The 25622-nt window shown below is 39.5% G+C and overlaps 1 protein-coding gene across 1 annotated transcript in view; it reads left to right on the top strand.

Moving 5' to 3' along the window:
- The window catches only part of ZDHHC2 (zinc finger DHHC-type palmitoyltransferase 2), a 70909-nt gene that overhangs the window by 26382 nt on the left and 18905 nt on the right, over positions 1-25622 (top strand). The window contains exons 2-4 of the mRNA XM_040966223.1: positions 10473-10499; positions 11817-11911; positions 22559-22679. Of these exons, the coding sequence (XP_040822157.1) occupies positions 10473-10499; positions 11817-11911; positions 22559-22679 (243 nt within the window). The remainder of the gene's footprint in view (positions 1-10472; positions 10500-11816; positions 11912-22558; positions 22680-25622) is intronic.

Here is a 25622-nt window from a genome sequence, read left to right as displayed (position 1 = left end):
CACAGGCATGCATTTTTATATACCATTTCATGCTTACTAGTGCAGGCATGATATGGTCAGTGATTAGTGAGCTAAAGATAAGCAGACAAAATGGAGTAAAGAAAATATGTTTTAGTATCTGAAGTTTTGGAATTTAGATGAATAGATGTTTAGGTTTCTATGACTAAATATCGAAGCAAATTCAAATTATTACCAGTGCCAGGCTGCTACTTATCAGCAGATCTAAGTTTCTGGCAGCAATTACTTTTCACCAGAACCAAAAGGAAAACAAATAAACAAAACAAAACAAAACAAAAAAAACCCTCTGATAAAACAGTCTAGAATTGGAATAATCTTTCAGATGATCATATTTTTAATGAAAATTGATTTTTAAATATAGACTAGGGGATTAGAACTCTTTAAAGAACAGGGTGAGAGAATACTCAGCAGTCACACGGGTGTTTGTGTGAACTGAGTCTGTTTAGGATTGTTTCAGTTAACTTTATACAGTGAAAGGATGTTACTGTGAATTTTCCTCCAACAGACACATAAAAATGTGCTGTGTTGTAGTCGATTTATTAGTTTTAACCATAATTTTCTAATTTATAGAGAGATAGCAAGCTTGGCCTGAGAACTGAAACAGAAGAAGCACTTAGTAGAATAATTCTAGAATAAAACTAAGTGGTAAATTCAGAACATGACAGTTGAGCTGGTGCTGTGGCGTAAAGGGTAACCTGGCTGCCTGCCAGGCTGGCATTGCATATTGCATTTATTCCTCCAGGTCTCCCACATGGGTACAGAGGCCCAAGTACATGGGCCATCTTCTGATGATTTCCCAGGTCATTAGCAGGGATCTGTTTTGGAAGAGGAACAGCTAGGACAGAAACCAGCACACTATGCAATGGCCAGTCTAGAAAACTTGTTAAGGAAGGGCAAGATGGTGAATATTTTAAGGTTTGTAACCAGATCATCCTTATCTCAGGTGTCAAACTAGCATTATAGAACAGCAGCAGACACATACATGAATGAATGCTTGTGTTCAAATAAAACTCTGTTTACAGAAATAGGTGATTGTTTTTTGTTTCCTCAGGGGCTGTGGTTAATTGATCCCTGGATTAAATGCATCCTTAATTCAAGCAAAAGTGATTAAGGGGTACCGATGAATTAAAGAGTTTTTCAAAGCCAAGTTGAATCAAGGAGCAATGTGTCATCTCTTTGTATGTTGGAGGTGATTGCTTTGACAGACCCAGTCCTCTTCAACTTGGATTTTACCTCTTTTGTCTTATTTTTACACAGGATTTTAAAAAGAACAATTAGTGCTATGGCAAAATCAGAACAAAACAAAATAAACAACAACAACAAAAAAAACTCTTACCAATTATAAGCTAATGACCAACAAATTCATCCTTTTCTCCAGCGCCCCTGCCTTTTCCATAAGAGGAATGAATAGGGAGGTGGGGGTTAGAAAGTGGCAGAGCCAGAACTGCTGGCTGAAACTGTAAACCTTGCAATATCTGCAACAGTTGCAGGTTCTAGGATAAAATGTTTGAAAGCCTTGATGCTGCTTTGTGCAAACAAGAGCATGCTTAGTAACTGTTATAATCATTTATCATTCCTACCTTCTCATCCTATACACCAAATGCCATGAAAGAGCTGCAGTTCTTGTACCACCATAATAAAGAATGTTTTGAATTTGGGTGGTATATTGCAAAAGGTATAAATCTCTAAAACAGAAGATTTTCATTGTACGATAAGAGCCATCAAGAAATCAAGTTCAGCCAAGATAAAATTTAGGCAAATAGTTTTGGGGAATGAAGATGAAAACTGTGACCCACATTGTTAACTCTATGTACCACATGTGAGCTTGACAGATACTCTGATGTACCAAGGGTCATGCTGTTTTCCCAAGAGTAAATTGCATCTCACTCTGGCAGTGAATCTTACGATGTAGGCTTTTTTAGAGTAACTGTTTTTATTCATTGAGTTAAGTAGTGTCACATCCAAAAGGTGTCACCCCACATTTAAGAGATGCTTTCACCGGCCCAGCGCAGTAGTCTAGTGACTAAAAGTCCTCACCTTGCACACGCTATGATCTCATATGGGTACTGGTTCTAATGCCAGCAGTCCAGCTTCCCATCCAGCTACCTGCCTGTGGACTGGGAAGGCAGTTGAAGATGGCCCAAGGCCTTGGGACCCTGCACCGATGTGGGAGACCTAGAAGAGGTTCCGGGCTCCTGGTTTCGGATTGGCTTAGCTCCTGTCATTGTGGCTGCTTGGGGAGTGAATCATTGGATGGAAGATCTTCTCTGTCTCTCCTTCTCTCTGTATATCTAACTTTGCAATGAAAAACATAAGTGTTTTAAAACAAGAGAGAGATGATTTCACAAGGACTGAGTGCCACATCAAGACTGGAGGTTCTCTGTCTCTTGTTGCTCTGTTAGGGATTAGTACCACCTTTCTGGTTCATTTACTTCAACCAAATAAGTTTCTGGGATGTCACATTGTATAAGAAGGCTATTTAGTTGTATGCTATTGAGATTTACATGATCTTACTTTATATTTCAAAGTTGAAAATGCTGGTGTTGCAGTGAGCAGAAATCCCACCAGCAGTGGGCGAGCAATAATCCAGACTCCTGTGATTTGGGCTCCAGCAGCAGCCAGGAATCCAATGGCAGCCACGGCTCTTGTGGCAGCCAGGTGGGAATGTAGGTTCACATGGAGAGTTTGGGAGGCAAATGCAGACTGAGACCTGCCCAACCTGATAAATATTTTAGCCCAGCAAGGAGCAGAGAAGAGCTGGAGGGAGGACTCCAGATGGCAGATCAGTGGCAGGGCAAATCTCACAGCTTGGAGATCGGGTGCGGTCTTGTGTGGTGGGGCAGATGGGATGACCCAGAGTGAGCTCATTTCTGGCTGCTCACATTGAGCTGAGCCTACAGGAAAAGCAGCACCAGTTTCGTATCCTGCAGGGTCTGTATGGTCCCAGAATCTGATGGCTGGCAGCCCTGGAACTCTGTTAGTACCGTGCTGGGTGCCATCTTGCTCAAAAGGACAAGGAGGAGCAGTGGTAAAATGCGCATGTGCTTAATCAATCGACTCAGGTGCTATTTTCATTGGACTAGTACTATTAGACTGAAGAGAGGACAGCTGAGCTGTGCAAGAGCGAAGGTGGGAACAAAATCACTTCCAGCTTAGAGCATTGAAAGCTGATATATCAGAAATGATGAATCCAGTGGAGCAAATTAAAAGTACAATGGAGAATCTCAAAAATGGAATAATGAAGCAGAAGAAAGAGTCTCAGAACTGGAAAATATTTCCTGTCACCAGGGGAAACAAACAGCTGGAAGCAGAGCTGGGTCAAGCTAAAAAAGGTATTCAAAAATTAAGAGACACTATTAAAATGCCAAATATAAGAGTTATCAGAATTCCAGAAGGCACAGAAAGAAACTGGGATTAAAGGTTTATTCAATGACAAAAAAATAAATAAATAAATAAAATAATGGAAAACTTCCCTATCCTGGAGAAAGAATTGGAAAACAATATACAGGAAGGAAACAGAACTCCTAGCAGATTTTATCAAAAGCAATCTTCAGCATGACACATGATAGTCAAGCTCTCTTCAGTTGAACATAAAGAAAAGATCTTTAAATATACACATGAAAAGAATCAAGTGACCGGGCCCGGCGTGATGGTGCAGTGGTTAACGTCCTCGCCTTGCACGCCCGGGATCCCATATGGGTACCGGTTCTAATCCCGGCAGCCCTGCTTCCCCTTCCAGCTCCCTGCCTGTGGCCTGGGAAAGCAGTCGAGGACGGCCCAAAGTTTTGGGACCCTGAACCCGCGTGGGAGACCTGGAGAAGGCTCCTGGCTTCGGATCAGCATAGCATCAGCCATTGCGCTCACTTGGGGAGTGAATCATCGGACGGAGGATCTTCCTCTCTGTCTCTCCTCTCTGTATATCCGCCTTTCCAATAAAAATAAAAAAAAAAAAAAAAGTCAAGTGACCTATAGAGGAACCCCAATCAAACTCATAGCTGACCTCTCAGAGGAAATACTACAGGCAAGACGAGACTGGAGTGATTTTTCCAGATTCTAAAAGGGAAAAAATTGTCAGCCCCAAATAGCATATCCAGCAAAGCTTTCCTTTGTCTTTGAAAATGAGATAAAATTCTTATACAGTAAGAAAAACTTCAAGAATTTGCCTCTCCAAAGCTGCCCAACAAATGATACTCAGAGATGTTTTCATGAAAGAGAATAGGAATAGCAACTAACAAAACCAAAGGCAGATGTGAAGAACATCCCTGTAAAAGAACAACAGAAGACTAAATCAATTAATAACAGATTGTGGGCCCAACGCGATAGCATAGTGGTTAAAGTCTTCACCTTGCATGCATCGGGATTGCATATGGTCGCTGGTTCTATTCCCAGCAGCTCTTCTTCCCATCCAGCTCCCTGCTTGTGGCCTGGGAAAGCAGTCAAGGATGGCCCAAAACCTTGGGACCCTGCACCAGATTGGCAGGCCTGAAAGAAACTCCTGGTTTCAAATTGGCTCAGCTCCAGCCATTGGGGCCACTTGGGGAGTGAATCATCGGGTGGAAGATCTTCCTCTCTGTCTCTCCTCCTCTCTGTATATCTGCCTTTCCAATAAAAATAAATCAATCTTCAAAACAAAAAAAATGAAAAACACACATTGCTAAAATGACAGGACCAAACTGCCACCTATCCATTTTTACCCTGAATATAAATGGCTTAAGGGGGCACTGGATCAAAAAACAAAACCCATTTATCTGTTGCTTACAGGAGACACATTTCACCAACAAAATCGGAGGTAACAAAGTGAAAGGATGGAAAAGGATATTATAAGCAAATCATAAGGAAAAACAAGTGGGAGTAGCCAACCTTTCATGAGATGATATGGACTTTGATGTGAAAAACATTAAAGGAGATCAAGAAAGACACTACATAATGATCAAAAGATCCATTCAGCAAGAAGTGATCACCATAATAAATGTATATGAGCTAGATGCATCTAGCTATATGAAACAAATATTAATTGATTTAGAGGGATAAATAGACTCCATTACAGTAATACTGGGGAACTTTAATACTATTTTAACATCGATGGATAGAGCGACGAGACAAAAACCCAGCAAAGAAACAACAGAATTCACCCAAACCCTAGAGCAAGAAGTTAGATACGAAGGAAGACCCAAAATCACGGGGCGTGGGGGAACCTGCAGTACTTAAGAAACTTTGTGTTTTCAAAACTCCATCAAACCCAACTAATGCCAGTGTCTCCGTCAGCCTTCTCCCTTTCCGAGGAACTGGGACCGCTTTGGCTTCTCCCTCTGTCCTTTGGAGAACTTTTTTCTTCACCTCTGGACAATTATACCAACAGGAGAATACAGAAAAATATGACTTTTGATGCTTTCAAGAACCTGTTGAATTTCTAGAATGGGCTACTACTGCACAGTAGAGAACTTCATTCCTAAGGTTTTTTGATTTTTTTTATGTGTGTCTGTTAAAGAACAAAGGAGAATTGCTCCTACGTCCGCTTTGATCTGCCATTTTAAATGATTTGTATTAGCTATATTTTGTGCTGTCCAAGTCACTCTTTGAGGAAACACTGATGAGGCAGATGCTGTATGCCAGGTATTGTTTTGTAGCAAAGAATGCATTTCAAAATAATCCAGCAGAGCCCAAAGTCATGGCAGTTTTGTTACATGCATGAAATCTTAAAGCTGAAAATAGAAGACTTTCTGCCATAGTCAGTGTGCTACTGATTTTTTTTTTTCAGAACAAATCTTTTGCTTCAATTAAAATGAAGTAGAAATCACTTGTTTTTTAGACTTCTGGATGGATATTTGGCACAATGGTTACTTGTCACTTGATGCCTGTGTCCTATTCCATGTGTGCCTGGGTTCTGTTTCCAGTTCTTCTGGTCCTAGGTACCTGCTAATGCATACCCTAGGTGGCAGAAGGACCAAGACCCTCTCATTTTCAAGCTGGGTATCCATGCTGCATTTCTCAGCCTGGGCCCATGCTGCCTTGTTATAAGGAGAAAAAGCAGAAATGATGATGAACTAGGCTGAACTAGGGGCTGCTCTTAAAGAATGAGGATGCTCCATCTCCCTGCTTGTGGCCTGGGAAAGCAGTCTAGGATGGCCCAAAGCCTTGGGATGCTGCACCCATGGGAAACCTGGAAAAAGCTCCTGGCTCCTGGCTCTGAATCATCTCAGCTCCTGCTATTGCAGTCACTTAGGGAGGTAGCCAGCAGATGTAAGATCTTTCTCTCTTTGTCTTCTCTCTGTATATCGGCCTTTCCAATAGAAATAAAGAAATCTTTTTAAAATGTGAGGATGCTGAGGTTAGCACACAAGACCTTCTCTCAACTCTTTTGAACGTTCTCCCATGAAAAGAAGCTTCAGGCAGCCCATGGCGAGTGTTCTAGCTCCCTGCTGAAATGATCCATCAAACCCTACAATACCCAAGTTAGCTTCCTGCCACCAATGTGGGTTCTGTTAGTAAGGCAGTGGATGAGTGACCTCTGTCTCCCTATCTACTTTGCAAATAAATGAAAAATTTAAATGTATACATATTAGTTTATCTCCATAACTAGCTTTAAGAACATGGAGAACAAGTGGCTATAAGCTCCTGAAATGTCTCTGTGTTGTAGCTGAAGAATAATTATTAGCATAAGTGTAAAATGGATTGATTTGAAACTCAAAGAATGAAGTAATACTGAACTAAAACTAAAAATTCACAGTAAAGCTCAGTAGTGATTTTTGGAATATTCATCATAAATATGTTCATTGTTGCTATTTAATTTTCACGTTGACATAAATTCTGTTTTCAAAAGTAATTATTTTGTGCATATGTATTTTTGCATACATATATAAATATATGAGGTTAAATATGCTTATATAGTTACTTGTATATGAAATGTAGTAAAAACAACTGAAGTAGGTTATCCAGTTGTTACTTGAAAATAACTGTGTTTTCATGTAGTAAGAAGGAAAACTCAGAACAGCCCTGGCATATCAGAAAGTGTCATGGGAATCACTGACCTACTAATTGAGTATATCTGGTTGAAGGGACATTTATTTTCCAAGAATTTTATAGTAAAACATAGTAGAGTCCATATATCTGCCAAGGAAATGTTAATTTGAAAAATTTGACAATTGTTATTTAATTGGTGATGTCATAAAATTTTGCTGATACTTACTCATTTGTTTGCAAATAGTTGCAGTATATGTAAATATAATTTGGGCATACATGACAGGGAGAGTTTTATTGTCTAGAACATAAAATATTCTCAGTTCCAAAACATAGACCAGTAGTAAAGAATCCACTTCCAAGATGGAGGAAATTTTATTGAATTTTTTAAATAATATTAAATCCCTCTAGTAGTCTGGAAAATTATTTTTTGTTCTATAATGGTGACAAAACTGAAAGATTCATTTTGGGCAGGCATTGTGCTGTAGCTGGTTAACTTCACGTGCCGCTTGGGGCCTCTGCATCCCTCAGCAGTCTGTCTTAGCTCCTCACTTCCAACCCAGCTCCCTTCCCGTGCAGCTGGTGAATTAGCTCCAGTACCTGAGCGCCTTTCACCCATGTGGGAGAGCTGGTTTAGCTCCAGGGCTTCTGCTTTGCCTCTCCTTGGCTGTTGCAAGCATTTTAGGAGTGAACCAGATGGAAAATTTCTGTTACTCTCTCTGTTCCTATAGGAAACTGGATAGATCTAGAATTTGGGCAGGAGTGTGATTGGATTGAGCCTTTTTGGATCTTTACATTTCCTTTCAGAGATGTTGTCAGAATTATTTGGTATAAATAGTTATCTGTATGTAATTGCTTTAATTGAAACAATGGAGCATCTATGAATGTTGAAGTGCATTTTAGGAAAAATAAGCTATGAATGGCAAAAATAGTTTTCTCTTTCAAGTTCTTTATTATAATATGTACTATATTATTAATATGATAATTATATATTATTTTAAATAATACCATGATATAATAATCTTACAAATAAAAATAAACTTTTTCTGCCTTTTTGGTTGTGTTACAGCCTATGAAAAATCTCCCTCAATTGTGTCTTCCTTCTTTCCTTTTTTAAAAGCATTTCTAATTTATATAAAGGGAACATAATTCATATGTTTCATATATACAACTTTAAAAGCATAAAAAAGATGTCTTTGAATGCATTTCCAGCCAGTGGAGCAGTCCTCCTAGTCAAAAAGATGATCAGCTTATACTGTTTCTTTTTTAGAAATGTGATTTTTTTTTTTACTGTTTCCAGGTCTGTCAGCTAGAGTCATAGGTTAACAAATGCATGTTTCTAAAACCAGACACCACTGGAATGCTGGTGAAGGGTCGCTGCTACATAAATGCACAAATGGACACAAATTACATTTCCATTTACTTTGCTTAACCCCCCTGAAGGATGATGGCCCATTTTGATCTAAGCACTTTTCAAGATTGGCAGCGGAGGCCTAGAAATACATAAAGGTGGCGATAAGTTCAATTCTAACAGCAAGCTTGCCTCACGTGCTCCCAGTGCCCTCTGCTGATCCTCTTCAGGGGTCAGGGAGAAGGTGAACTCCGTTCAGTTGTTTATTTCTCTGTTCCCAAAAATAGGGTCTTTTCACTTTTTACTTGTTGAACTTCTTGGTGAAGCTTTCAGCCTTTATACTGTAATGTAAATTTAAAACATCTCAAAAGGCAAAAAAAGAAGAGGAAAAGTGGGAGGGAGGGAATACCAGTATATTCTTAGATTTGTATCTACTCATTATATGAAATCTGTTAAAAAAAAAATACACATGTTAACAAAGTGAAACACCCACTAGCCTCTCACTTACAAGCAGCTTTGTAGAATGGAAGTTAAAATTCATCCTATTCAGGGGCTCAGGAACGTTAAAGGGAAACTTTTTTAAGATCCCAAATTGAGATTGTGAAGAAGTCTCCAACAATCATGTGGCATAAAGAGAACTATTAATGGAGTCACAGTAACTTTAAAAATGTCCAACTCTTGTCATTCAGATTTTTCTATGTATTGCTACAGCCTGGATAGTGCAGAGAAACACACTTCAGAACAGTATTGCTGACTTCTCCGCGTTCCTAGGGCTGTCCAGTGGTGGAGTGGCCTGCTTCCCAAAGCTGTGAGCCCTGCGGGTGACTATCAGCAGCTCTGGTGGGAAGGATCCGGCTGTTTGCCTCAGGTGTTCTTAAAACTCTCTCTCATTCAAGCTTCCAGGACAAAGGCCATGGGTCAGGTGCCTCACTAAAAGCCGAATAGGAGCTCAAATACCAAAACAAAGTAAAAAATTTCCCCAAGGTTTCAAAAGTCTACAGCAAAGAGGAAGACTAAATGGAAAGTAAAATAAATGAATGATGTGAAGCTAAGGAAATGATTCTCTTTGTCTTTTTTTGGGCTTGCATTCTTTTTGTTGAGCTTGTTTTAGCTTTGGTGGCTCTTGTCCCAGTTAGTGGCTGCTTGGATGTATTTGTAAGGGCACCTTTGAAAGTGCATAGATAAATGGAATTTAATGATAATTTTTGCTGCAAACATTTTTTAATCTATGCAGATTTTCTTCATAATATACGTTTATCACATGGTTTTTGAAGATTTCTTATAAATAGCATAAGGAAAGACATTTTTTAAAAAGATTTGTTAAAAGGCAGATATACAGAGAGAAGATACAGAAAAGATCTTCCGTCTGCTGCTTCACTGCCTAAATGGCTGCAATGGCCAGAGCTGAGCTGAACCAAAGCCGGGAACCAGGAACTTCTTCCCAATCTCCTATGCAGGTGCAGGGTCCCTAGGCTTTGGGCCATGTTTGGCTGCTTTCCCAGGCCACAAGCAGGGAGCTGATTGGGAAGTGGAGAAGAACTAGCATCCATGTGGCACCCTAGTGCTTGCAAGGCGAGAATTCAGTCACTGCTATCGTGCCAGACCCGGGAATAACCTTTTCTAAGTACTGCCTGGATTCTACACTGTACAGAGGAAGCAGTTAGTGTAATGGGACATCTGGATTTGTACTTACAGAAATCTGAGAAGAGTATATGCTGTGGACACATTTGTGGAGCGCTGACCAAGTGGTTGCCATTTCATAAAGCAGTAGATGTCTCAGGGAATGTAATGAACTGGAGAACCCTGTTTTGATCTGAACAGTTGAAAGGAGAACAGAAATATGATTCATATGGGGTCTTGGCCTGTGTATTGCTACAGTCTGGATATCACACTTGGAGGTGTGGTTTGGCTGGGTGGGCGGCTGAGTTCTAGTGTGCCAAACAGGTGTGGCTGAAGGTAGCCACCATTCTCCTCCTCCACCCTCTTGCTCCGTAGTGCTTGCCTTTGCTCTAAAGTGGAATGAATATTCAAAGAATATTGGTTTGAAGCCAAGTTCTGAAACTACATCAATGCTTTATGTCTCTCTTGATCCCATGTTTGCCACAGACTTCATATAACATGAATTTTTTTCTATTTATTTCCATAGTTTCCATGGAAAACATTGGTGAACAAGGTAAAATATACTGCTGTTCTTATATGAATAAAACTTTAAACAGTTTGAAGAAAACCAAGTTGTATCCATTTCTATTTCATTGTGATTAATAAAATATTCTCTGAGAATAAGGAGATGAGGCAGGGATAAAGATGTGTCGTTGCCGAGTCTCTAGACTGAATTCTTTCGGACACGTGGTGGCTGACTCTATCTTGAAGCAGGTGTAATGACACCCAAGATTTCTGTGACTTTCGTATAAGGATACTAACAGTCTTATGTTCAACTCAAGATATTTCTCCGCAACCAAGTCACCTAAATGATTCCTGAAAAATATCACTGACTATACTCATATCAGACTTATTTTAGCTCCTTATTGGATAATTCATTATTTTAATTCTAAATATATTTTTTAGAAAAATTAATAATTGCCATTAAAATTTTAAATACTAATATGCTGTATTTTAATACTGTGTCTTACAGAATTGCATATAAATGTACTATTCAAATGAATCATTATCACCATGAAATACTAGTATTTTAAATTTGTACAGGACTTTAAAACCTTGTTTAAAACAACATTCATCGTGTGGTTATATATATATTTATATTTATAAATATAATTTATAATAGGCATATAAATATATATTTAGATATAGGTATATAAATATTTATATACCTATATTTATATTTATATAGGCATAAATATATAATATTTATAAATATATATATTTATAAATATATAAATATATAATCTGAAGCAAGGATTCCGAATGTGTTTCTGCAGTTTCATGTCATAAATAAGGCAGTTGCACTCTTATTAGAGGCAATCTTTGTTCATGTGCTTTGTGTTTAAATATGTTGTTGTTATGATTTGGATATATGCTTTGGGTATAGCTAGCCAAGTTAGTCCACAGCTTATCAAACAGAAACTGCTTTTGCTACCCAGGATAGTAAAACAAAGTTCTTGAAGCTTTCATAGTTTTCTAAGCTGCGCTTCCTCTGTTAGGTTGCTGTCAGGACTTCCTTAGTTTTGCAGCTTAGGGAGGATCCTTGGCAGCCAGTTAGCCAGTAGATGGGCATGTGTATTTAGGTGAAAGAGCTCCATTATTGGCAACAGACCTGATAATTCAGGTTGTAGATTCTTTTATAAAAACCTCTTAGCTTTAGGCGAATATTCAATGAGTTGTACTTTTTTTTTTTGCTATGATATAACTGAACCTTTACAATTTGGTATATTGGTACTTTGGTTATTTTTAGAATAGCTGGAATTTTTATGAGTGTTATGATTTGAGACCATATTTGTATATTATAATGATAATTATGTTTCTCTCATTCCAGTTGTGTGCCTCATGGCTTATCATCTGCTTTTTGCAATGTTTGTCTGGTCATACTGGAAAACTATCTTTACATTACCAATGAATCCGTCAAAAGAAGTAAGTTTAAGTACTTAAAGTTGTGCTGATAAGTCAGTATTAATGGGTTAAGAATTTTGTTTTCATTGAGATATATATTGAGAATATAGTAACTTATTTTTAATAAGGTCTGTTAATTATTTACTTTCAGTTGGTAGATAACTTTTTGCATGAGGTGAGTATTTCTAATATTAAAGTTGTTATGCATTCCATTTCAACTTTAGAGTCAGACATTAGGATGGATAGAGTTAGAAGGCAGATACAATTCCACTATGATTATCATATTAAAGGTATATTGGTTGGCTGTCTGCCATCAGAAACAAGAGCAGCAAGGTAATGGTTTAGTTGATACTACATGCAGTGAGCGTGAAGCTCACCCACAGCTCCAGGTCCCTAGGCTGATTCTGTCTTGCTGGTCTGCTCTGTGCAGCCTCCATCCTCAAGGGTACTTCCAATTCCAGGCATATCTACATTCTAGTCAAAGTCAGGCAAAGTGGGGAAATAGGGAAGAGGTGAAAGCTCTTTCCTTTCCAGATGTTTTCTGTATTTCTACTAACATATAAGTTTGTTATATGGCCACATGGAAGATCTGGTCTTGATGGCTGTGTCAGCCATTGCAGCAGAGAATTGAGGGGAACCAGGCATCTCTGCTGCAGAGGTGTTAACCAGAATGATTCGATTAGGCTTGTATTTGGAAAAGATTGTTCTAAGAATTATCCAGATAAATGCACCTTGCTCATTTTTGTACGAATAACACTTATTTCAGTATTTTTTAAATTGAATTGAAATAAACTTTGCTACAAATGCTAGCTGTGGTTTTAGTAGACCAAGTTTAGGAAAAAAAAAACAGTCACTGTACATTGTCATGATTGTAAATTGTTTCCTGAAATGTAGCTGCAGTCAGAAAGGTAAGTAAATATGCTGTTTGTCCTGAGAAAGGATGTTTAGAGAAAGCCATAGATATTTGGATAGAATTAATGGTTTGTCTGGTTTAGAATACTTTCTTTTTTTTTTTTAATGTAAAATTTTATTTTTATTTTGACAATCTTTACATAGTTAATTAGGGTAAGAAGGCTCAAGGGCTACAGGAAAGTGGATAATACTAGTATGTTTTCCATATTGTTACCTTCATGTTTAAAGGGGGGAATTAAGGGAGAAGGCCCACTCAATTTCCCACCCTCCCCAGGTCCCGGATATAGGGCATGCTCTGAGGTTCTTGCTCAAGTGGTTTTGATATTTCAACCGTTATGAATCGCTGCCAATCTTGCCACTCCAAGCACTATGAGGTCTTTGAAAAATCCACTGATTGACATAGTCCATCATAGCTGAGTTGGTTGGTTGACCTGTTCTGTCTTCTCTCTTTTCTTGGTTAGGGTTCTGAGTCCAGCATTTAGATTAGGAAGATCTCCAAAGAAACTTCTTGTATGTGCTAACAAGTACAGGGCCTGGCACTGTCCATCGCTCCAATCAGCTGGTGGTTGCAATTGCTGGGTTGATTCTGTTTTCACTCCCGACTTCCACCCGAAGGAAGCAGCCCAGCAGGCCCGGGAACAGCTCACCATGTGCACATGGCAGCTGTCTGGGATCCAGGCATGAGACGCCCCGTCCTGAGACCCACCAACTGCCGGGAGGCTCTGGAATACTTTCTAAGTTTTATTTTTTTTTCCTACTCTTCTTTTTCTTCACCCTTTTTCCTTCCTCTTAGCATAGTCATTTGCTTTTTTATTTTGTCACTTATCTCCACTATGGCCTTAATTATAGGTTTGAAGAAGCATAATGACTTCTAACTTACAAGTTTGCCTAACTATAGCTTCTATATTGATCACTTCCAAATGTATTTATTATTATTTTTTTTATTGGAAAGGTGGATATACAGAGAGGAGGAGAGAGAGGAAGATCTTCCGTCCAGTGGTTCACTCCCCAAGCAGCTGCAACGGCCAGGGCTGAGCCAGGAGCTGGGAGCTTGTCCGGGTCTCCCATGCGGGTGAGGGTCCCAAGGGTTTGGGCCGTCCTCGACTGCTTTCCCAGGCCACAAGCAGGGAGCTGGATGGGAAGTGGGGTTGCCAGGACTAGAACTGGTGACCATATGGGATCCCAGCGTGTTCAAGGCAAGGACTTTAACTACTATGCTATCGTGCCGGGCCCTCCACATGCATTTGAAATTCTAAATTGAAACCCAAGTTTCAAACTTTATTCTCTTTTTGCTAATCATAACTCCTTGATAATTCCATAGACATCTCAAATATAAAATATTACACATCATCACCTTCACTTTCCCTAAACTGTCTCATCTGTTTCTTATATTGGTTAATGCCAGTGCCCTCCACCTCATCATTCAGGTCAGAAGTGTGGATGCCATGCTTCAATCCTTCCTTGGGTCTGGCGTAATAGCCTAGTGGCTAAATCCTTGCGTTGCATGTGCCAGGATCCTCATGTGGGCACCGGTTCATGTCCCAGCTGGTCCACTTCTCATTCAGCTTCCTGCTTGTGGCCTGGGAAAGCAGTGGAAGATGACTCAAAGCCTTGGGACCCTGTACCAATATGGAAGACCCAGAAGAAGCTCCAGGATCCTGGCTTCAGATCATCAGTTCAGTTCCAGTCGTTGCGGCTACTTGGGGAGTGAACCAGCAGATTGAAGACCTTTCTATATATCTCCTTTTTCCTGTATATCTGCCTTTCCAATAAATAAATACATCTCTAAAAAAAAATTCTGTCTCTTCCTCACCCCCTCCAGAATCCAAGATCAGCTGCCGTTTTCACCTTCAACATTTTTTTGCATTATTTCCCTCCTTCCGGGTCACAGTCTGTTCTTTGTTCTGAAACAGAGTAGTTGCCTTTGTATCATAATCCCTTTTACAGTCTTGTCAGTATTCCCTTCCCAGGAACCTGCAACAGTTTGTCCTCCCTCTGAGGCTGGGGTGGTTCCTCTAAACTTTAACGCTTCCACTATAGTGCTTGTCTAGCCAACAACTCCACATATTCCCACCAGATAAAGTACAGTCTCCCTCACCCAGCAACATTGGCTCTTAATTCCTGACTTCCAACTTGATACTTTAGAAGTTCTTTTCTACTTGTATTTTCTTTTTTTTTTTGGAATATTCTTTCCCCTTTCTTACTGAAATAACTCTTGTTTTGATCCTGGCAGCTCCTTCTTGGTGTCTTTTGATGCTTCCTGATCATCTCCTGGACTCTAAATTGACACAGAGCTCTGTCTTTAGACCGCTTTTTGTCTGTATACACATGCATTGTGTGGTTGATTTTATTCAGTTTCATGACTTTGTATCTCATTCCATCCTAAGAGCTTTCTAACAATACATCAGCCTGGTTGCTTCTCCTAAACTTGGGGCTCGTTTTGAATTATCTTTTCATTAAATACTTGTTCATTTATTTATAATTCAGAAAGAGACAGACAGACACAAAGAGATATTCCACCCACTGGTTCATGCCCCAAATGGCCGCAAAATCCTGGGAAATTCCAGTTGAAAGCTAAGAGCCAGGAATTCCATCTGGGTCTCCCATGTGGATTGTAAGGGTTTAAGTACTTGAGTCATCTTTGTTTGCTTTCCCCTGCCTATATCAGAAGTGAAGTAGCTGGGACTAGAACTGGCACTCATATGAGTTGTTGATGCACCAGGCTGTGGCTTATCCCATTGTGCTATAATGCCAGCCCCTCCAACAAACTTGTTGGTTACAAACAGGAACTTCAAACTGAGCACATCTTGTCATGAAAACATGGTTATTTATCTAAAAACATTTGATTTCTCTCCTACTTCTTCCATATTTATGTTGCTAAAGTTTTCCAATCTCAGTAATGACAAGTTCGTTACTCTAATTTTTTAGGCCAAACACCTCAGAGGCTTCCTTGGCTGCTCTTTCTGACTTATTCCTCACATCTGGGGAGTCAGCATATTTTGAAGGCTGTGTGCTCAGAGTATGCGAGAGCTCATGCTGCCTCAACTGCTCCACCCTTGCCAAGGCCACCATCCGTTGTCTTCTGCCTACTGGGCTCCTTGCTTTTTTATCCTTGCTTCCCTTTGTGTGCTTGCAAGGCAGTTTCCAGGGTTGTCCTTTCCAAACACCAGGCAGATCTTATTGTTCTGCTCAGGACCTTCCAATGATCCTACGTCTGCTCAGCGTGAAAAACAGATTCACTCTCATACCTGGAAGATGGAGTCCTGGCCTATACCAGCTCTCTGACACTGTGTCAGTCACACTGGAGTCCATGCTGTATCATCCACACACTGAGCCTGTTACTGCTGTAGGGGACTAGGAGTCTGTTTCCCTTGGACTTGGAGGAAGATGACCACAGATGAGCATGGCTAGGTTTGTCACGCTACTTATGTCACTGCTCTTATCCAATACGAATGGTAACTTCTCATAGGGCTTTCTGGGACCACTCTGTAAACTAACAGACTTGCTTTTGACTTTCCCCAATACCTTCCCTTGCTATGTTTGTTTGTGTAGCACTTACCATCCTGTAACACACCACGTGTTCATTTGTTTATTAGTTTTTTTAAATTATCGCTAGAATGGAATTTCCATAAGAGGATAAATTTTATCTGCTTTTTTATTTATCAGAGAAGTACTCACTAATTTGTTACATGTTTGAACTAAATTAGAAAATAATTTATGTATACTTGGTACAGATGGAGGTTTATGTTTGCAGCTTTGTTGGGAAGTAGAGATGACTTTTAATACTTCTTAAAGATATACAGGATGTCATCAGCTGCAAATTAAAAGGGAGGTGAGTTGAATAGGATTGATGAAAATAGCAGAAGTTTGAAATAGTGGTTGGAGGCAGTGGGAAAGTGAAATAGTATAGAAATGAAAGGAATAACACAGATTTGAAACAGTGGCCACAATTTATGACAGTAAATCTATGACTGTTCCAACCCTTCTCTGCTGGTTAAGAAATTAAGAAATTTTTATAAATAAATTAAACTCCTCTTTTAGCTATTGGGAGGCAGAGTCCCTCTACTTCTAAAATGAGATTTTAGGATTTAAATTGAAATGAAAGCACTGTCAAATGCTAAAAATATTTGAAAAGTGGGGCTAGAAAGTAAGAGGAAATGTAATAAAACGAGAATAATATTTTTTGTCTGGAACATATGAATATGTTTAGCTTTTTCATGGCAGAATTGTTGTTGATGGCAGCTTTTCAATTTCCAAAAGTTTTCTCCCAATTAATAGAAGTAATAACTTGGAGTTATTTTTATTTGAAAAACGATGATATAAAGAGGGGAACGTCAGAGGGAAGGATGAAAAGAGAGGGAGGGAAGGAGAGATGGAAGGAGAGAGAAATCTTCTGCCTGCTGGTTCATCCCCAAATGTTTGCAGTGACCAGAGCTGGGCCAATCCACAGCCCAGATCCAGGATTCTCTTCCGAGTCTCCAGTGTGGGTGTAGGAGGCCTATGGTCTTGGGTTATGCTCTGCTGCTTTTCCAGGCCATTAGCAGGGAGCTGCATTGTGAGTGAAACATGGGGTCTGTATGGGATGCCAACACCTCAAGCAGAGGATCAACTTGCCTGGGTCTACAAATGAGCAAAAATAAAAAAAAAAAATAAAGCAAAAAAATAAAAAAAAAAAAGATTAAATTTCGTTTCATTGATTCAACCACTTAGAATTTTAGGTTTCTTCCTAGGTGGTTTTGTGTTCAAACTGCCTGATAGTCAACCATTATTGACAGTTTTTAAAGATGGCCATTTTTGTTAACAGCAGGATGCTCTCGCTGAAATATAAAAAATTGAATCACATCCCAACTTGGATTTTTAGGTCAATCTAAATAATTCTGACCTTAGCAAATTCATGCATAGAGCTTTACTCTTGTTTTAGGTTATTTTCCTAATACAAATTCTCAGAAGTGAAATTGCTAGGTAAAAGAAATTTAAGTCACTTGCCAGATTGTTTCCCAAAAGGATTGTAGCAATTAGAATTCTATCAGTTTTATCAGACCCTTGACATTTGTGGTGTCATGAAGAAAGCTTTCTTAGACAATTTAATAGGCAAAAATACTTTAACTGGGATGTTTTAGACACAAGTGAAGTTTTGATCATTTTATTGTCAGTGAAAAGTACTTCCAAAAAAAAAAAAGGAAATGTAATACTATGAATTCCCTTTAGTATGAAAACAATATCTGAGTACAGATCTTGGTTTCTTTTTTCTTTTTTTAAGATTATTTTATTATTTTTATTAAAAAGTTAGATAGACAGTGGAGGAGAGATGGAGAGAAAGATCTTCTGTCCGATGATTCACTCCCCAAGTGGCTGCAGTGACCTGAGTTGAGCCAATTTGAAGCCAGGAACCTAGAGCCTCTTCTGGGTATTCTGGTGGGTACAGGGTCCCAAGGCTTTGGGCCAACCTCCACTGCTTTCCCAGGCCACAAGTAGGGAGCTGGAGGGGAAGCGGGGGCGCTGGAATTAGAACCAGTGCCCATGTGAGATCCTGGTGCATGCAAGGCAAGAACTTTAGCTGCTAGGCTACTGTGCTGGGCCCAGATCTTGGTTTTTAATCATATTCTCCAATGAAGGGGATGTTTCTGGAGAAATGGCTAGTTCTCAGACTACGGCAGGAACTATTCAAAATGAACCTGCCTGGAGTGTCTTACAATGCCAGAAAATAAAGAAGTGTTCAGAAAGGAAAACATTGGTGGATACATGTCAGAAATGACACAGGAACCAACTGAAAGGCTCCCCAAAGCTCAAGCTGGAATATTTTGAGCAATAAAACAGTAAAACAAGGTTGTGTTATAATCCATTTATACTAGAGTTGACTGATGCATGTATATGATTGGATGAATAAACAAATAAATAAATGGAAAAAATCTCTTAGAGAAGAATTCCTGTTTCAGAATTCAAGGAAAGGGATAGGAAGGCATAAGTAGTCATTCCTTAAATTTATGTTCACTCCAATGAGTACAAGGAAAGAGGGAGATGATCAACCAGTGTGCAGGACAGAAACCTGAGCAGACCTCCCGCACTGACGTGGTGTGCCTCACATCGGCTGTGCTCTCATGTTACTAGGGTGAGGAAGGAGCCACTTTGCCTCTGTGATCTTCTTCTCCAAACCTCAAGCTAACAATGAGAACAGCTTCAAATTCCATTGGAGGCACAGTCTACGGAGCACCTAAATGGTACTGTTCCGAGCTAATCAAGGTCAAAGACAAAATAGGTGGGAAAACTAGAGGAATTGCATCAGCTCAGAGGACCTAAAGAGATATGATAAGTAAATACACTGTGGACAGGATCCTGGAACAGAAATACATGGTCACTAAAAAATAAGAAAATCTGAATAATCTGTGCTCTCTAGCTAATAATAGTGTATCAATATCAATTCATTACCAAGTGTCATCACACTGATATAAGTTGTTAATAACATTCAATAGGCATGGAGAACTTTTCTCACATTTTGTGTAAATCTGAAATGTTCTGAAAAAAAATGACTTAAGCAGAACAAAATAGCATTAACTTATTGAGTAATTGCTCTATCTGGCGGCTGATGGCAGGTTAGATATGTAGCTGATTCCATCTCTGTTCCTTTAGATCTCAACAAATGGCATCTTCTTAAAAATCCTGAGATGTGACATGCTTTTGTGCATAAAAGTATTCTGGGGGAGGGCATGGAGAGAAGATGTGGCATTGTGCATTTGGTGAATTCTAAGCTAGACGTCTTTTTTTTTTAACCTCCATATTATATTGCAGTATGGGCAACGTATTTTGTGCATTTTTTGGAGCTGATATAGGATGCTAAATTTATTTACTTACTTTATTACTTATTTATGTGTTTGTCAGGAAGGGAGAGGGAGTGAAAGAGAGACATTGAGCTCTCATTTTCTGGTTCCTCTTACTCCCAAATGCCCACAGTGGTCAGGGCTGGGCTGGAGCTCAGGCCAGAAGATGGAAACTCCATTCAGGTCTTCTGTTTGGGTGACAGGAACCCGTTACATGAGCATCACGACCTGGATTATGTATATGGGTGGCAGGAGTTCCAGTACTGGAGCCATCACCCACAGCATCACAAGTACATTAGCAGCGAGCCGAATGGGAGCATAGCATCCAGGACTGGAACTGGAACTCTTGTATGGAATGCAATCATCCAAGTGGCACGTTAACCTGCAACACCACAGTACCTGCCATTAACTCAGAATGTTATCATGTATGAAGGAAAACCTGATAAGCCAGTGTGGTAGCATTTAATAGATCAGTGCACAATTTTAATTTTTTTTTTTGGTGAGGTGTTTTTTTTTTTTTTTTTTTATTTGCAAGGCAAAGAGAAAGAGGAGATAGTGAGATCTTCCACCTGCTTGTTCACTGGTTCACTCCCCAAATGGCCACAGCAGCTGGGGCTGGGCCAGGCCACAGCCAGAAGCCTGTAATTGCATCTGGATCTACCACAGAAGTGGCAGGTGTATAAACACTTGGGTCATCTTGTGCTATCCCAGGCACATCAGCAGGAAGCTGGATCACAAATAGAGCAGCTGGGGCCTGGTACAACGACTTAGCTGCTAAATCCTTGCCTTGCATGTGCCAGGATCCCATACGGGCACTGGTTTGTATCCCTACTGCTTGACTTCCCTTTTAACTCCCTGCTTGTGACCTGGGAAAGCAGTAGAGGATGGCCCAAAACCTTGGGATCCTGCACCCGTGTGGGAGACCCAGAAGAAGCTCATGGCTCCTGGTCTCAGATCAGCTCAGCTCCGGCCATTGTGACTGCTTGGGGAGAAAACCAGCAGATGGATCTTTCTTTTTGTATCTCTTTCTGTATATTTGCTTTCCAATAAATAAAGTACGTCTTTTTAAAAAAGTGGAGCAGCTGGATTTGACTTGACACTTACATGAAGTGCTGGTGTTACAGATTGCAACTTGGCCCACTGTGCCATGGTAATAGTCTGAATCTTTCTGAGTTTTTTTTTTTTTTAGAAATTTTTATTTTTATTGGAAAGGCAGATATACAAAAAGGAGATACAGAGAGAAAGCTCTCCCATCCAGTGATTTATTCTGCAGTAGCTACAATGACAGGAGCAGAGTCATTCCAAAGCCAGGAGCCAGGAGCTTCTTCTGGGTCTTCCATGTGGGTGCAGGGTCCCAAGGTTCTCCCAGACCACGAACAAGGAGATGGACGGGAAATGGATCAGCTGGAACATGTACTGGCACCCACATGAGATCAAAAGGATTGCCAGGTGAGAATTAGCTAATTGAGCCATTGTGCCAGACCCCTGATTTCTTAAGTTGTGTTCCTAATCTTTGAAAGAGGATAACATTTTCATTCCAACAGCTTTCCATTAAAGTTTTCTTTCAGGGTAACTGAAAGCAATGGAATGAATCCTATTTCAACATTCTTCATTTGGGCGTATTCTATTTTTAGATCTTGTGCAGCTTCAGCTCAGCCTCTCTCACTGTTCTACAAGGCTGTTTTTCCTTCTATTTTTTTAAGTATAACTTTATTTTGATGATGTTTACATAGTTGAGAAGGGTTCATGCCCATCAGGCAGGGTGAGAATGTTCGAGAAATGGGGGAAAGTAGATGCAACATTTGCTTCTAATTTATTTTTCTTCCTGTATCTGGGGAAGGAGGAGGAGGAGAGGGGAGAGGGCTGCTCCCAGCAGCCACACTGCATCAGCACCGGGAGTTGGGAATGGGCACTTGATGTAATCCTAGGGGCCTTGACGTGGAGCATGTTCTGAGGGTTCTGCTTAAGTGGTGCCAGTGGTTCTGAAATGCTGTTGATTTCATTGCTCCAAGGTCGAGGAAATCTTTCCAAGTTCTATGGCTGACATAGTCTAACTTAGAGTCTCCACTCGCCCAGATACTTGGTGTCAAAGCTTGGCTGGGAGAGTTGTCCAGTTTTTCTGCCTTCCATCTTCTGCCATGGCACTAGACATCCTCTGTAGGCCCCAGTGAGCTGTTACGTCGCCTGTGTGCATCTTGCCATGCCGTCCACTGCACAGGCTTCAACAGTCACGGAGGCCCATTCTGACACATGCAAGGCCTTTTTTGGCGTACTACTTCATTCAACACTGCTCACATCAGTGCTTGACATCTTTTGTATATTCCAATTATATATAATCAGAATAATTATGTAAATATATGTAAAATTTTAAATTGAGGTTTAAGATAATGCGCTAATGAAGACAAACTTACAGAATAAGCCTTCACAAATGTGACTTTCAGATATTTTTTATGCATTTGATTTTGGAAAAGAACTGGCTAATGTGATTTGGATCCCTATGTTGTGGACATGTAACAAGAATAGTTAATCTACGGAACACTTTGTCAGATAAGGGAGCCACCTGTAGCATACCCTACCTATGAGTTTAATGCCTGTAAATTTGATGTACTAATTTATGATACACATAACTCATGTAAATTTTCTAGTCACAAAAAAAATTTTAAAGGGAAATTACACATTTAATGTGTAGATGCCTTTTCATTAAATCATAATTAGTTACATTAATATTTATAAACTATGTAATAGAATTTTAGAAATAAAAATTTGCAATATGATTTCCCAGATGTCTGTATCTTATTAAAGGATTGCAGTTCTGAGGTGGGTCTGATAACAAGGCACAGTAGGTTAAGCCTCCATCTGTAACATTTACTATATTCTAGGATAGAGGAGATCAATATCATTCCTTTAGAAATACTGATTAGAATTTAAATGTGTTCCACAGTTCCATCTCTCTTATGCAGAGAAAGAATTGTTGGAGAGAGAGCCAAGAGGAGAAGCCCATCAGGAAGTCCTTAGGCGAGCAGCCAGAGACCTTCCCATCTATACCAGGACCATGTCTGGAGGTAAGCTCAGTGATGGATGCTGTGGGACAGCCCCCAAAGGATGTGCAGCGTGACTGGCAGTTCATCTCAGAGTTACTTGGGTTGCTTAAGTGCTTCCCGTACAGTGTCATAAACCAGAATAGAAGCAGGAATGACATTATGGCACAGAGATCTCACTGAGATCACAATGACTGCAATGCTCTTTTGCCTTAATTGTGATTCCATGAAAAGTAGGAAGTATGGAAATCTTGAGGTGTCATAGCATTTATTTTTAAGGTTATTTTATATTTATAATTGAAAAAAATGTATTTGAGAGGCAGAGTCAGGAGTCAGATGAAGAAAGAGCTGCTGTTAGCTGGTTCATTTTTAATGTGCCTGCAATGAGCAGGGCTAGAGAGGGCTGAAGCAGGGACCTTGGGCTCCACCCAGTTCTGCTCTGTGAGGAGTAGTACTCAAGTACTTGAGCCATTGTTGCTGTCTTTCAGGGTTTTCTTTAGCAGGCAGTCAGAGTCAGGAGCCAGAGCAGGGCGTGGAACCCAGGTCCTCTGATGCTCAGCCTGGATGTCTTACCCAGCATGCTCATTGCTGGACTAAATGTCCTAGTGATTCACTAAAGACTTTCATATTTATGTTAAGGGAGCAATATCTATAACGAATTTAAAATTTGTAATGTACATGTATTTTATAAGACTTTATTTAGATATAAGGACAATTTCTTTACTCATCCTTAATATTTATAATGATTTATTTTACCAATACAATGAAATGTATCTCTTTATTGGGTCATATTTTTAAAAATATTGATTCATGTGTTTGAAAGGAAAAACAAATGGGAGTTAGAGAATAAGAGGGAAAGGAGGATGGAGAAGGGGGTGGGGAGAGAGAGAGAGAGAAGGAATAAAAGAAAGATCTACTGGCTCATTTTCAAGTGCCCACAACTGTAGCTAGTCCAGACCTAAACCAGTAATCTAGAGGTCTGTCTGGATCTGGCACATGGGTAACAGGACCTCAGCTATGTAGGCTGTTATCTGCTGCTTCCCAGGATGCATTAGCAAGAAGCTAGGATTTGACTTGACACTCCAGCATGGGATGTGGATATCTCAGAGCAGCAGCTTAATTTGTTGTGCTGTAAAATCCATCCCGAGTCATATTTTTAGTATAATTTAACGCTCTTTCATTAAACATTATATTAAGAACCAGCACACACTGATCCTTGATATTTGTCCACCAAGATTTACCTGAACTTTTTTCGACTTTAGACCTGCCTGTTGTCGTACCCACTAGCTCTGTATTGCCATAAAACTTGAAATATGGCCTGTTCAGGAGTTAGCCTTTAGCCCAGCAGTTAAGAGGGCTGACTCATACAAGTGAATAGCCAGCTTCAACTCCTGGTTCTGTCTGCAGACTCCAGCCAGTGCAGACCCAGGGACCTCCTGGCGGTGGCTCTGCACAAGCGATGTGGCCTGTGTTCCAGGCTCCTGGCTTTGGACAGTGGGGCAGCAGATGGAGTGCTGTTTCCTTGTACGTGTGCTTGCTTGCCTTCTCTCTTTCTGCCTCTTAAAAATTCAATTTAAAAAATTATATGACAAAACCAAATTAAGTATATGAAATCTCAACTGGTTTTAAAAACTTAGCATGAAAAAGAGTGTAAATTATCTTACTCATATTTTATATTTATTTCTAACTCTGAAATCACAATTGAATCTAAATCCCTCAAGCAACTTTTATTTTGTTTGTTTTTGCTCTTTCAAGGATCAAGTAGTGGTTTCCTGATTTTGTTTTAAGCCACTGGTTCCATCTGAAAAAAACTGAGTTATGCTTATGTATATTTATATTTGCCCTGTAAGCCTAGGCAAATATTAAGCCCCCAAGAATAAGTGATGTCCTAAGTTTTCAAAGCCAGACAGTAATGCTACAGGAACAAAAACCAAATCCCATTCCTGGCATGGTGTTTATCTACTGATTCTCAAAAAATTTCTAATGATATAACTCATATATGATTAAATTCTCCTAAACAAGATATTTAAAAATTTAAAATAAAATTCCCCTTTGGTAGACAAATAATATTCAAGTCATTCATTTTAATTTATAGTTGAACATAATATGGCACTTGTGTTTTTTATTTTTAAAAAAGTATATTTATGAAAAATAATAAACTGCTTCTAAGTTTTTGTGATTTCCTGTGAGTACACAGTTCCATGGAGTGGAGATGATCAGCATGCAGGGCATGTAATCTCCTGGAGATTTTGTAACCAGACTCATGCTGCCCGTTAAGTCAGCCTGTCAGGGCAACTTGAGCACTTAAAATGACTGTATGTGTAAAATGCATAATGGGATTCAGAGATTTACTTTGACAAAATAAGGTAAAATCTGTCATGCATATTTTTATATTGATTACATATTCAGTGATATTTTGGCTATGTGAAGCAATATAAAATATGTTATTAAACTTAATGTTCCCTTTTTTCATTCTGCTTCATTTAATGTGGCTAGTGGAGAATTTAAAAGCATACAGAGAACTTTCTGTTCTCCAAGCACTGCATTAGATCAACACTTTGCATGAAGCATGGTGCCTAGGGGCTTCAAACACAACGTGCCAAAAGGCTCCTTCAGGCAGGAAATGAATACCCCGTGCTGTTCATCTCTGCAATTCTTCTGAGGGCAAGTTGTAAGATATGATTAAAACCTATTTGCACATTGCCAGCAACTCCATACAGGCCTTGTTGTTTGAACAGAATTCATGTTAGTTCTAGTTTATTCCAACTGTTTCCTTTTTCAGCGATTATGACATTAGCTGATACTGACAAATGAAATGCTTTAGAAAAAAAAAATCTGTGGACAGACTCTTGTGGGTTAACCTCTTCAGAGAACTGTGACTGTCACCAAGTTGCTGCCTTTTGTATCGCAACCGTCAAACATCTTATTTTTAGTAAATTTTAATTCAATATATTCAGTTCATTATTA

The sequence above is a fragment of the Ochotona curzoniae genome, unplaced genomic scaffold (assembly GCF_017591425.1).
Source record: "Ochotona curzoniae isolate NIBS_2020 unplaced genomic scaffold, NIBS_Ocur_1.0 scaffold_4505, whole genome shotgun sequence".
In the NCBI taxonomy this organism is placed as follows: domain Eukaryota; kingdom Metazoa; phylum Chordata; class Mammalia; order Lagomorpha; family Ochotonidae; genus Ochotona; species Ochotona curzoniae.
The sequence above is the reverse complement of the archived record's forward strand: the minus strand, read 5'-3'. Positions and strand labels throughout refer to the sequence as shown.